Source organism: Poecilia latipinna, unplaced genomic scaffold (genome assembly GCF_001443285.1).
Source record: "Poecilia latipinna isolate Pla-1442-1.1 unplaced genomic scaffold, P_latipinna-1.0 Scaffold2040, whole genome shotgun sequence".
NCBI classification, from domain to species: Eukaryota; Metazoa; Chordata; class Actinopteri; order Cyprinodontiformes; family Poeciliidae; genus Poecilia; species Poecilia latipinna.
The window spans coordinates 141,767-155,779 of NW_015114656.1; the positions used below are offsets into that span (position 1 = coordinate 141,767).

At 44.6% G+C, this 14,013-nt stretch overlaps 1 protein-coding gene across 1 annotated transcript in view; it reads left to right on the forward strand.

Annotated features, from left to right (window-relative positions):
- The window catches only part of LOC106935896 (ephrin type-A receptor 2-like), a 34,735-nt gene that overhangs the window by 9,898 nt on the left and 10,824 nt on the right, over positions 1-14,013 (forward strand). Inside the window, exons 4-8 of the mRNA XM_015016610.1 lie at positions 9,350-9,505; positions 10,408-10,767; positions 10,951-11,081; positions 11,577-11,748; positions 11,826-11,919. Of these exons, the coding sequence (XP_014872096.1) occupies positions 9,350-9,505; positions 10,408-10,767; positions 10,951-11,081; positions 11,577-11,748; positions 11,826-11,919 (913 nt within the window). The remainder of the gene's footprint in view (positions 1-9,349; positions 9,506-10,407; positions 10,768-10,950; positions 11,082-11,576; positions 11,749-11,825; positions 11,920-14,013) is intronic.

A 14,013-nucleotide genomic window follows, 5' to 3' on the forward strand; every position in this document is an offset into this window, starting at 1 on the left:
GCTGAGCTGCTGAATAGCATGTCCTGCCCGAACACACACACAATGGAAGTGCAGTCTGCATTCTCCCCCCACACACACACACACACACACACACACACACCAGGAAGATTCCTGGTGACAGGTCCGAGATGCATGAGGACACGCGTGGATTTAGATGGAAATGAATCACAGAGCTGCAGCGCGGAGCCAGGACGAATGGTTGCGAGGGCTTAAAGAGGAATATCCTACAGACACGTAGTTAATCATTGCCCCCCCCCCCCCCCCCCTCTTTTCCTGAACGGATGGCTGCTCTGGGGTGAAACAACCACAAAAACTTCCACTGTGGTGGGTTTTTTTTTCTCCTCTCCATATTTAGGTTGAAATTTTCCATGTTCGGCCATGTTTTCACTCCGTTTTATAACTCGTCTCCCCCGTGGGACCTGTTAAAGTAAAGATCTGTGACTTCATCTGGTTTCTGTCTCCGTCTCCTCTTTGCCTCTCGGAGCTTCAGTAGTTCTGGCGGAAGGATCGCTTGTCCCTCAGAGCTTCTTTCTAGGATATTATTTCTTTCTTCCCCCGCCCCTTAAATGTTTTTGCTTAAGTGTAGATTGTTGTTTGAAACTATCTTCCCTGGTGTTCACACACACACGCGCACGCACACGCAAACACACACACTGTTGTCATTGGGTGAAAAGTCGAAAAAGATAAAACAGTTGCTGCGCTGCGAAGACGTATAAGAGCTTTGCAGGTTGTAAATCATAAACAAGTGGAAGTAGCAGGGCACAAACTGGACCTTTTGTTCTCTGTGACATTATTACAGATGGTGTTTATTATATATTCTTATGCAAAGGCACGACACTCGTGATTGATGGAGAAACTCAAACAGGCTGTAATTACAGCGTCTTGCAAAAGTATCTCTCACGTTTTGTCACATCACATTGCATCACACTCAAAATTCATGGAAAAGGAAGAATGAACATGCAGTGCACAGTCTAGTGACAGAAACAGTTCTTCGCATAATCAATTCTACACAAATTATACCATAGAAAACGTAATAAATTGCTAAAATTAGCTTTTTTTAATTGCACGTTAAAAAATGTCTAAGTTCCAGAACATTTTGGTTAATGAACGACTGGAGTGGCAGGCTGGAGGCTGTGCCAAACCAAAACAAAGCTGTGAATTATTAAGAAATAGAATATCGGTTTTAAATATTTGCCCCACACAAAATGGTGTGCATCTGTGCCCAGCCCCATCAATAAAGCCTAATGCAGTTAACTGCCTTCAGTAGGCAAATAAGTGGTAATTAGAGCTCACCTATGTGTTAATGACAGTAAATCCAACTGCTCTGTGAAGGCCTCAAGTGTTTGCAAGAGAAAATCAGTCAACAAACAGCAACACGAAGACCGAGGAACAAAGCAGCAGACATGTCAGGGAGAAAAAAAAAACTGTTTGCTTAAAAAAAACACTATACCAACCTCTGTATCTGTATGGTGCAACCGCACACGTAGCAAGATGTGGCTGTCTAAACCAACAGATCACGCAAGCGGAGCATTAATCTGAGAAGCTGAGGCTTGTGGTAACCGTGGAGGAACTTAAAGGCTCCAAAGCTCAGGTGGCAGAGCATCTCTTAGTCATGCGCTGCACAAATTTGTCTTTTATTACCCTTGTGAAAGAGTTGCAGGACGTTGCACAAAGCAAACAAATGGAACACGGTTTAGTCAGATGAGACTGGAGTTTTAGTTTTCGGCCCGGGTGTAAAACTCGGACCGGTGGCACGTCATTTCCACGCTGAAGCATGATGGTGGCTCCGTCATGCTATGTTGGTGCTTTTTTTTTTTCAGCAGGAACAGGGAAGCTTGTAGATGGAGACGTGGATGGAACTAAACTGGAACAAAGTGCGTTAAGGGCTGCAAAAGACTTGAGACTCAGCAGGACATTCGGTCAGATGTGTAAGAGTGTTTTAGGACAGCTTAATAACAGGATAGAATTGCAAGCCACACTTTTCAGTCTTCCAGTCTTCTTCAATAAAAAAAAAAATCTAAACCGTATATCCTTTGAAATATACGTTACAATTAAATGCTTTGTGTTGGTCACCTAAAATCCCCCAACCAAAAAAACACTGGAGCTTGTAAAACCTGTAAGTGGTACGAGTTTGTTCCAGTTAATAAACACTTTATTGACACTATTTAAATGTTCTTTCCTCATCCGTCTTGCTGGGACATATTTCAGTCCCTAATGTGAATTTTTCCATCTACTTTAAAATCTGTTGCACAAACAAGAATCTATTTTCACGGAGCGAAAATAAACAGTGAGCTAAATGGTGTTTAACTTTAAATAATTTCCACTCGTGACTCACTCCGTTCCCTTCCTTCCCCTTAATCCACCCTGGCACAATGTAATGACTGCGTGTCACCCCTCATCTGGATCTGCACCAGCTGATCCACGGCTTTATTTCTGTTTAACTGTCCCGGGCCCACACCTCGCCAGCTCCCCCGAAAGCCTCGGCAAACAGGCCGTAATCCAACGCCATGGTTGCACAAGGCTCTGTTTATAAACGAAGACACGGTTTGGGGGCGTGGAGCGCTCCCAAACCGGCCTGTCGGTGGACCGACCGTCCCTCCGGATTCCAGTAAGGTCGGAGCTCGCCAAGCAGCTTCCAGTAACCAATTTTCTCCTCTCCCACTCCTTCCCTCGGTGTCCGTGTCTCCAAACTCGTCCTCGGTTGATGTAAGGAACAGTTGGTGACTAAGCTAGCATAGCTACACGCTGTGGCGAGTGATTTGTATGGGTAGTAATTGACTTGGGTGTGTTTGGTCTTTTTCAGTGGAGTAAGTACTGGTTCTGCTGGCTTTTTTTTTTTTCTTTTTTCTTTTTTGCCTTTGTGTAATCTCTCTCTGCCCCTCACCCCACATCCTCCCTGTCTCAGAGGACTCTTCTTGACTATTTTAATTTTCTGCCTCTCAACTTGTATTTATTTTGTAATTTCTTATCTCAGCCACATTATTCCCAGGATTATTTTCGCAGCGCCATATGCAGTTTACTCCAGAGGCGCACACTGTTGTGCAACCAACCCCCCCCCCCCAAGTACAACAAGCTTCGATACAAACATAAAGCTTTTTCTTTTTTTTCCCCTTCTTGTTTCGTGTTCACATTGCTCGTGGAATCACACGGAGGCTGTTGTTTTTGGCCAACATGCAGGTCATGAATATGACACCAGAAGACTTTAAACATCCCGTTTCACATAGCCCTGATGGGACTATTTAGACTGTGTACGCTCACAGTATTTCTGTCTGATAAAAACAAGTCTCACTAAGTGACTCGTAAAAATAAATAGGGGCAAAATCTGAACAATGCTGCCAATCGGGGAACAGCAGCCGGCTGCTTTCACATGGTGGCTAAGGCGTAAACATTTAGTTGGAGGTACAAGTGAAACTCTAGCCATTTGTTTGTGCTTTTTTTTTTCTTGATGAACTTGACAATCGACGTGAGAAATTGGACCGCCTAGAAAAGTCTTTCATGTCAATGATCGAGTTTTAAATTAAGGCCTGCATCCGAAGCCGGTGAGTTTGTGACGATTGAAGAAACGCCTTGCGCAATTTTTAGTTTATCTGATGTTATGCATGCAAAGAGACGCGGCAGTTCTCCTGGAGATTGCAGTGATTCGATTTAGCAGGCTTAAGGTGGATTTCACAGAACGAGAATCATCTCACTCCACCCGGATAATCCCTCCCACGCTCAGAATTTTCTGCTCCACCAATCTTCCCTTCATTCTCTCAGCCTCTGCAGCTGGTCACAGAAAAGCAGAGTCACTGCCTTATTGGACGACTCGAAAACAGTTTTGATAGACAGGCTTTATTTTTTTTTAATACTACATTGGCTCTGAAAAAACCACTGAGATTACTTTGAAAGATCACATATCTCAGATGTTGTGCCAAGTTAGTTTACGACTAGCGAGCTGATCTTGCGGGAGTTGGTTAGATTAATGGGGGGGTTCAGTTGGGTGAGGGAAGGGGGTTCTTTCAAGCGATGACATGCTGTATCTTGTTGGGCCACATTTTTACTGGAGAGTACAGTGCCAGTTATTAGAAACGGCAATCAAAAAAACAAAAAAAAAAATGGAGTCAATGGAGTCTGTGATTATCTAGTATTGATAACAGAAAACTGTATCAACAGTTCATGGCTTGGGAAAGTGCAAACACCATGGTGAGTGTGACATCTGAACAGATTAATTTTTGATTAGATTAAATCTGATCTGATGGCAGATTTAGGGGAGTAATGTTCACCTTTAGAAACCTTTGGTCTCAAATCACATTCTGAACGAAGCAGCCTGATGATAATCGACAGTTTAGAGTAAAAAGACTCACACAATAGATAAAAACCCAAAATCTATAGAAACACACAGAAACAGTAAAATAAGTGCAAATGTAAAAAGTGTATAGTTTTATACACTTTTTACAGTGTATAAAATTGTAGCAGTTTGAGGCAAAAAGCTTGTGGTAGCCTCAACTCCCCTCACCTTCCCCTGCAGGCCTTACGCTGCTGAAATACCACTTTAATGTGCAACACAGTACGTCAAAATTCACAGACTGGAGTAAAAGGTTTACACTATTATTACCTTAATTAAAAATACAACCATTTGGCATGAAAATGTAAAAAACATTATCTGATTGCTCTTCAAAATTAAATGGAATAATTAGAACTTAGGCTTAAATAATGTAAGTAATAATTTTATTTTTGAAATTTTTTTACATTTTTATACGTAGACATCTGGAAATCAGCAAAAATGTAAAATAAATGCGCAGTAAATTAAATAGTAGTTACTGAGTGCTTAGTGCACTAAATACCCTAACCCTAACCCTACCTTTTATTGTTCTAGTTTTTGTAGTTTTTATGCCATCTGCTCCATTGAAGCTACAGCCTCCACCTTACTTTAAAAGTTAAGCATTAACCATTTTTAGCCTTCATGCGTGCATGTGTGGAAGTCGGGACATATTTCCTCTTGGTGACATTCCTGAGCCTGAAGGCTGTGTTTATGTATGTGTGTGAGTGTTTTGGTGGGGGGGAGTGCAGAGCAATGTGAAGCGCTTTGTATTGTACTGCCGGTGTGTGAGGTCAGCACTTTCCTTCCCAGCAATCAGTCAGTCATGCCCCCCAGCGCAGCCCAGCAAATACACCCACCCACCGTTCACTGCTAACAGGACGAGGCCTCAGCGGAAACCGGAGGTCACCTAATCCCTCAGTGACTCCCCGACCCGTGGGCTCAGGGTTTTTCATTGTCGCTCAACGCCGCGGCCTCACTCAGCTGCTTTTCATTTTGTTGTCCTGCCTGATAAGTCGTTTTGTTTATTGGTGCATTTGGTCCTGTTCTGGTCACTTCCCCTGGCCAGGAAGTCGATGGCTGTCGGCTTTCAGCCTGTTGGCTCGGGGAGGTGTGGTGAGACGGTGTTGCCTTTTCCTCCTGGTTGTCTGGAAGTGATGCAAACCAGCACAACTCTGGCCTCTGGAAGCTCTGAGTCAACACGGGTTGGCTTCATCAGACCCTTCCAGCAACGATTTTAAAGCTCCTCGTCTCCAGTCTGCACTCTGTGTACCTCTCTTCCTGTTACTGAGTGCGAGGAAACGTAGAGAGTGAGAGGTGAAAGGGGATCAGGGAATTTATTGTGTTTGTTAACAACCCCAGATGAAAGCTTGGGTGCAATTGTAAAACAGATGTAATGCCTTCACAGCTGCTCCATTGGTCAGCTAATCTTTTTCACTAATGCCTTCAACCCCCCTCCTGAGCCCACATGCCCACACATCAGCCCCTACACCTTTATGGCTCCTTGTCTGCCCCCCGCCTCCCCTGCTCTACCTCTGTGACCTCTGGCTCATGTTACCCAGGCCTCCTCCCCCATCAGAGGCCCCCTCTGTTCCCTCAATCCAGGTACCCCCGGATTGCTAATTACTTGTTGTCACCCTGCATATAAACACACAGACATGACATATCGCCGTTTCACGCAGGGTTTGTGCAGTTTGGAGATGAAAAGAGAGGAAGTGAAATAAATGAGGGCAAGGACAAAGCCAGGCTCTTTTGCCCCCCAGAAATGACCAGAGAGCTGCCCTGATACAGATCTGACACTGTTTACTTCTCGCTTGGCTTTATTTTTACAAGATCTCCTTTGCTCGCTGGCCATTCCTCTGAGTCTAACCTTTCTCCCTTTCCTTCTCGTCGGTGTGAGCATGTGTTTGTTTTACTTGGCCAATGACTCTGTGTAAAGCCACGCACAGTTTAACTCACCCTCAGGCAGACACGACCTTTCTGCCTTCTAAAAAGCTCAGTGCCGCACTCAGTTGTCAGCCCCCATCGCTCTCCCTCCCCATTCGACTTATTCGTCATGTCCCGGGGCCGATTTCTGTTGTCAAGCCACCATGTTACCCATTCATCCATCTATACGACCGGGCATTCATCACTGTCGGCGTCTCATCTGTCTTAAGTTCTGCCGACGCGCCGGTGAGCCCTCAGAGGCTCTAGAGCCACTCCGGCTCCCTGAACGCAACAGGCCCTTGCACTCGTTCTGTATAAACAAACACGGGCCACTCAAGGCACACAGGGCCCCTAACATGACAAACAGTTCCTTGTTTGTAGCAAGTGGGAGGGGAAGAAAGGGCCACTCTTACTTTGTCAAATTTCTCAACTCCAAAGAAGCCCAGGCACTTTTTGTTTATGAGTGCCATCGTCTCAGTAAACCCTTTTAGGGTATTTGTGCCTGTGTTCGTGTTGTGTCAACACATTTCAGCTTCCTTTTTGGTTATTATTCTGCTTCACGACTCTTCGCCTCAGTTCTGGTTACTCTGTTGCTCGTGCTACCTCGTGCCCCCATGCTTTGATTGGCTGCTTTAGGAAGGAAGGCAGCGTCAGCCGCACACTTCCTGTTTCCTGTTGTGTCCAGTAACAATCCAAAGCTCCCCTCGACCTTCTCTGTGGAACAAGGAAGCTCGCTTTCCTCAGACTTTTCTTTTTTGTCGAGGAATCCTCTCGTTAAATACCCCAGCTGTACTGTCGCTGTGACTCATATTTGGAATATTTGAGGTACACAAACCCATTCACCTTTACCGCCAAAAGGTTGGCTAGAGCTCAAGCTATGCAGTTCCAGGCCTCCCATTGGGTGGTGTGCACTGGAATGCGTCTTGATTATAGAGGCGACACACAGTGTAAGGCCATCATCTCCACAGGCCTGACCACGATGCATTGCAGCTTGCACTGTAACACCAAATAGAGGCGAGTCCTCCTCTATTCAGATGCCATGTGGCATTTCAGCTATTCCCATCTGCAACGCCTGTGTCTGTGTGTTTTTTCCTTTCAGCTTTTGAATGGCATGGCATTCTCCTTGCCTGCTGGTCAGTGGTGAATAGCAATCTTAATGGGTTAGCTGGGAGGAGAGAAAGCAGGAGAGCAAGGAATTTGGGGATTACATAGAAGGAGAGGTAGGGAAATGAATCAGGGTTTTGGGCAACAGCTGTTCCCCCTCCTCAGACCAAGAGTTCGTCCCGGCATGTCTCCTTTCTTTCTTCAGCCCTCAGCAGGATACAGTATCCCCCTCTTCCTTTCTTAGCCCTTCTGTCACTACTTCCCGCCTCTCTCCTGCCTTGCCTGTCTTCTGTCCCGTCTGCGTTAATGAGTAGTCGTATTTATAAGTGAAACAGCTGCCCAAGATAGAACGGAGATGCTGTAGAGAGAGGCAGGACTAAACTCGGTGCAGTCCTATTGGCCAAAGATCCATACCCTTCTTTGTGCAGAGTGATTTCTCTTGCCACAATTGTTGTCAGGCCCTTTAGATAACACACCTCCTCACATATGCTCTGCGTCAGCTCGGTGAGCCGCAAGTTTATAAAAAGCCGAGCAAAGTTGAAGCAAGGCTCATGGTCAATCAGCTAAATCCCCTTGATATGACTCAAATGGAGCCGGAGCCATGTGCTTTCCGTCTCCCATGTGGTCACTTGTGGCTTTCAAATGAGCTTCCCCCGAGCAAGACGAGCCGAAGGGCAAGCTAGACTTTATCTCGGCGCGAGTCTGATATTGTCTTAGTCTTGGCGCTGCCTTTTTTTTCTTCTTTTTTTTCCAATTAGCCTCTTCAGGAATCTGACCTTCTTTGCTTATCACTGACTGTCTCAATGCTTTTCCCAGTCAGTGTCACTGCTGTATCAGTGTGAAGGCCTCATTTCATTTTGCCAACACGATCTGTCCCTACAGCGCCTAATCTCTCTTTTACTGCAGTTTTCTCAAATTCCAGCGTCTGTTTCCTCTGATGCATGTTCATTTAACTGCAGTGTTCCCTGGCATTGAAATGTGTGTGTGTGTGTGTGTGTGTGTGTGTGTGTGTGTATATGCATTATGTGTGTAGCTGAACTGAATCAGCAGAGGGACATGAACAGGTGACAGGCTGTGGACCTAATCCCTCTCCTGATGCCACATTGTGTCCAGTAGTGTGCTTTGCATACATGTCTGTGTATTTTCTTCATGCACACGACTGTGGGTTCATGTGAGCATTGCATACACGGGCGTGTGTGCGTGCGTGGTTTTATGATCACCCTATGGTGTGAGCAGCAGCCCCAGGAATGCTCTCGCGGAGTTAAAGGGCAGCCGTCTCAATTTCACCCTCCTTGACGGTGCGCTCTCAAACCAAATTTCACACCGTATTAATTTCATATTTCGACATTTCCTTGCACAGCTGGGCATCCTACCTGCATTTCTTTATTTAGAATTCAAAGTGTGAAATTAGATGTCACCTTATCTAGGCGATGCCGTTTCAAAGTATCCGTGTGGGTCTCTGAGAGAAAGAAATATAATAGACTGCTGGGTGCCAAATAGCACTGTTGGTCTGGTTGCTCTCGCACCTTTTCTTCTGTAGTTATGAAAAACTGACTTAGAGTTTCGGAATGTCGGAATACTGGTTGAGTTTCTTGAGTCAGAGACAGTAAGACAGAAGCAACGGAAGAGATAAAAGTGTGTGGAAAAGTTGAGAGTATGAGTAGCAGCATGGTAGGAGCTGTGTGATTGTGTTTCAGTTTTTGGCTCAAATGAGGATCATTTTATTTGTAATGACCAGAGTTCTACTGAGTGGTCTGAACACTGTGCAGACTCCTCCTGCCTTGTTCCCCACCTCTACATCTCTCTATCACCTGCCTAAATGTAGTATTTAGCCATGACACAATTAAGTGTCCCCTCGACCTCTACATGTTGCTCTCAGGGGTCAAAAGTTCAAAGCATTTCAAAGAGGCTTGAACAATCTGGAGAAACTTGCTTTGCTCTGTGCCATTTAGGATGCTGCCAGAAGTCCCTATTGTCTCCTTTGGCTGATCATCTGCGGTGAATGTCTTTTTCTCCTTGCAGAGTGTCAGCCAGGCTTCTTCAAAGCTGAGGCGTCCAGGGACAAGTGTGAACCATGTCCTGCCAACACCCAGAGCCAGGACTCCAGGTCTTTGTTCTGTGTGTGCATGGATGGCTTCTACCGGGCTCTTACAGACCCCGTGACTGGACCGTGCTCAGGTAAGAATTGTGCAGAAATGAATGCTAACTTCTATAAATTACTAGTTGTACTAAAAAGTAGAGAAGCACTGAGAAAACTTCCGCTGATTGCAATCTACAGAAGTTTATGCCAGCCAGATACTAGCAACGTGTCCATTACAAATGTGTGCAAAACATTGGTGGTAGTCCACTACTGTCGATTAAAAGAGAAACCCAATTAAAATCACACACACAAATAAGTTTGTTCATGCAATAAGTACTTTAAAGAACATGCCGCGCCGTCATCCTCCTACCACTTCCTGTTGTCTTCTTTGTCTTTTTCTGGTTGTTGATCATGTTGACTTGTGGGATGCAAAAAAAGCGTTTCCATTGAAATTTAGCAAAAATACATTCATTTCGATGTAGCCGAAAAACAACCTCAACCTAGTGCAAAAACATTTTATCAAAAAACATGAATTTTTTCACAAAGTTGGCGTGTTTCCAATATGCGAAGTAAATTGGCGTGATTCCAATTTACACAATCATATATTCAATTCAAGTGCAGCTACACACTAAAACAACAAACAGCTCAGTGATTCTGGTTTGCATTGCTGACAACTCTTTACTGTAGATGCAGATACAGACGGAGGCTGTTGGATCCATTAGCCATTTCTACTATAATTGATTGAACTGTGACAGCTGTTAGAAGCAACAAGAGAGAAAAGACACATTTCTACTAAAAGTAATTTCCTTTTGACACTAAATTTTGGATTTGCCCGGAATAAAATGTATTCTGGCCATTTTCATGATTATGAAATCAGTAAATGAGTTCATTTGAAATAGCATTTATGTTCATAACTGTTGAGAAACAAGGAGTATTCAGAAAGTGTCTTTGGTCTTCTACCTACTACATATTCTATGTTTTCCTGCTCTGTCCCTGCCAGGCCTCCCTTCTGCACCTCGAGGTCTGGTGGCCACTCCCAACTCTCTTACTCCGGGAAAACTCCTGCTCTCCTGGCAGCCCCCCGAAGACACCGGCGGTCGAAGCGACATCACCTACAGCGTCGAGTGCCACCGTTGGGAGGGCTCGCAGCACCTGCCCTGTGGAGAGAAAATTCGCTATGACCCAGCAAACACGGGCTTGCTTGACACGAAGGTGTCAGTGAGTGAACTGGATCCTTACTTGAACTACACCTTCACTGTGGAGGTGCACAGCGGCGTGTCCATGTTTCCCAGTCAACCAATGCCGCGCAGTTTCAAGCCGCAGTCCTCTGCCGCGCTGAACACATCCCTTCACTACACAGGTGAGTGCTGGTGACATGAAGCAGAGCTGCGATGCTATCTGTGCCGCAGTAATGGCTGATGCTATCTGTGGGGTACTGACGGCTCGGCGGTCCGAACGAGGCCTGGGGAGGGGGAGGGAATTGTCCATTTTATCGTTTTAGAATCTTAAAATTAAATTTTTTCCTTCTGTGTATCGTCCTCAGACCCGCCCAAAATTACATCGATGCGTCTGGTCGAGCGGGACTCCACCAGTTTGTCTCTGTCCTGGGACGTTTTCCCTCGTCCACGGGTCCAGTCCCAGCCAATCCGCTACGAACTCGCCTACCGCAAAAAGGTGTGGAAACTTTTTAACCCTTGTCTCCAGAAATGGGGTCCAACCGACCCCACACACTTGAAACTTGTATCATCTTCCACAATCCTCTACGTTTGCCTCAGTCCTCACACACACAAGGGTTAATAGACCGTGAGAGCACACAAACATTAAAGAGCTTAACTTCATGTTCACATTTAGTCCACATGGCATGATTAAAGCTATTAAGAAATGCATTTTGCATTTCATTTTAATGAAACACAAAATGCATTTCATTAAAATGCATTTTGCATAAAATGCATAAAATGAAATGCATTTTGCATTTCATTTTATGCAAAATGCATTTCATTTTATGCAAAATGCATTTCCAAATAGCATGAATGCAATTTGAAACTCATTCAAATTGCATGAGTGCAATTTGAATGAGTTTCTGATGACTACTTAACAAAAAAAGAGGCTTTTTTTAATAGGTGCTGCTTTAACGCTGGGGCTGTTGGTGGACTTTTCTGTTTTTCGTAGGACAATAAAATCGACGTAACTACATACGTGGTGCTGAAGCTGGAGAAAAACTCTGTGCAGATCAGCGATCTCTCACCAGGCACAGCCTACCTGGTCAAGGTCCAGGCCCTGGGTGATGACGGCAACCAAGGAGTTTCCAGCTTGGAGGAACAATTTGAGACGCTGTCTGAAGGTGCAGGGAGAAACCGCTCTAGGAAAAACTTACTGGCTTTGTTTGGGAATCGTCTCACTGGTTTATTTTTCTTGCAGGTCAGCTCAACAAGACTGCTGTTATCCTTGCTGGGGTGGTTGCAGGAGTAGTCACGCTGCTCATTCTGATCGTCATCGTTTTCCTGCACAGACGGTGAGTAAGCGGCCCGCTCCGCCGCTTTCCCTCCTTCTTATTCTGTCCCGATAATCTGTCACAACACGACATCCTCCGCTGCCTTCCTCTCTCATTCTTCTGCTTTTCCTTTGTGGGGCCTCCAAATGGCCTCTGCATTCACTCTCTCCTCACCTCTTTCTTTCACTCTTCCTTTAGCAAACCGTCGTTTTCTCTATCTGGACGTGTGTGCCAGCACTCACCGGGGAGGAATTTCTGCTGAATGTGTCTTGTCATTGCGCAACGGTTGCAATCTACCAAGTGTTGGGAGCCTTTGAAAGGAAATCAGACATGAGTGGCACATTGTTGTCGATAAGAGGCGCTCGCTTCTTTTTTTGTGCGAGGCCGAGGGCGCTTTGTGAGTGTGACCCGGGCCTGTACTGTAGCAGATTGTAGCCACCTCTTTCCCGCCTGCTGGCTTTCAGCCTTTGAATCGGCTCAGCAAATACAGCCCATCGCCAGGGCTTTGTCAAAGAAATGCTTCTGCCTGAATGAATGCATTGCAGCAGAGGTTTGAAAAGAGAAAAAAGAAAACAAACCGGGAAAATTTCTTAAAAAGGTTGCTGAAGTTGGGTGCTGCAGCTTTTTTAAGCTACAGCCCTCCTAGCAGCTGTCCTGGGTTCAGTATTTGTTTTATTTGTTGCCACTCGTCCCCTTCTCTCTCTCTCTCTCTCTTTGCTATTCTGATCATCATCTCCTACTGATGAGCAAAAGGCCTGCAGCGCCGCAGTAAAAGATGTGTCTATTACAAAAGTGTTCTTATCTGTTAAGCTTTTCTACGTTTTGCCATTTTACAACCACAGTACAAAGTAATAATCTGTTGTACAGCTTTCATTGCCATCAGAAGTTTGGTGAACATTTGTTTTCACACCACATGAGTCAGGGCTTTGTGGAATTAGCTTTTACAGCATGTACACCTCCAGGTCTTTTGGTTTTTTTTTTTCTCTACCAGGTTTACACATGTAGAAACTGAAACTTTTGGCCATTGCTACTTGCGAAATGACTCAAATTCAGTCTGGTTGAATGGAGAACATCTGTCAACATCAGTTTTAATGGTGTGTTCAGACCTGAACGTCCAAAATTAGACCAGCATTTGTTACATTTTCAGCTGGTGCAGTTCAGTTTCACTTTGCACTGTGTCAAATGAACCAAGCGCTAATTGAAAAACTTGGCCTTCTTCACGAAATGTAAACAAAAATGGAGTGGTGTAATATTTTAGCGGTTGTAATATTGCTTTTTTTGTTATCTTTGACTTTGATCCAGAATGCTCTGCCCTATAATTCACTTCTTGGTTTTGGAGGGGGTCTCCGGTCCACTTGCATTCACATAAACAAATCGCACCAGAGTTCACTTGAGCCGAGCCGAGACCTGGTTTTTTAGGCGGACCAGAGTTGATTACGCATTCACACCTCCCCCCACACACACTGGACATTCTAGAGAAACAAACTAAAGTTTGATTAAAGTGGATTAAAGAAGGCTGGTGTGAATGCACTCGTAGTCTTCCCACAGATTCTCTGTTGAATAAGTTACTTTGACTGGGCCATTCTAACACAAGAATATGCTTTGATTTAAACCCTTGTGTTGTGATTCTCTTCAACATGCTCAAGATATTTTCCAAACTCTGAGAGGTTTGCAGTTCTGCCCAGTGCAGCTTCCTTGTTCCCTCTGAAAATAAGCATTTCCACAACATCATGTTGCTGCCGCCTTGTTTGGTACTTGGGATCTTGCGTTTAGGATGATGTGCACTGTCAATTTTCTGATAAGCCTAGTAATATGTATGGAGGACAAAATGTTTAATTTTTATTTCTTATCTGACATAAGTACCTAATTCCAGATGTCTGCTGCATCACCTACATACAGCTTTATATTTATCTGCAAATTTATATCTCACCTGTGTGTTCCTTGATCCTTATTCAGTAATATGATCAAACAAACCTCACATCGTCGCTTTCCTTTAACTTTATTCTTATCTATGTTGGTCAAGCAAATAACAAATCACAATAAAATCTCTTTGACATATGGTTGTATCCTGACAAAATGTGTAAAAGTTCAACGGTTTGATTTAAAAACTGTGTT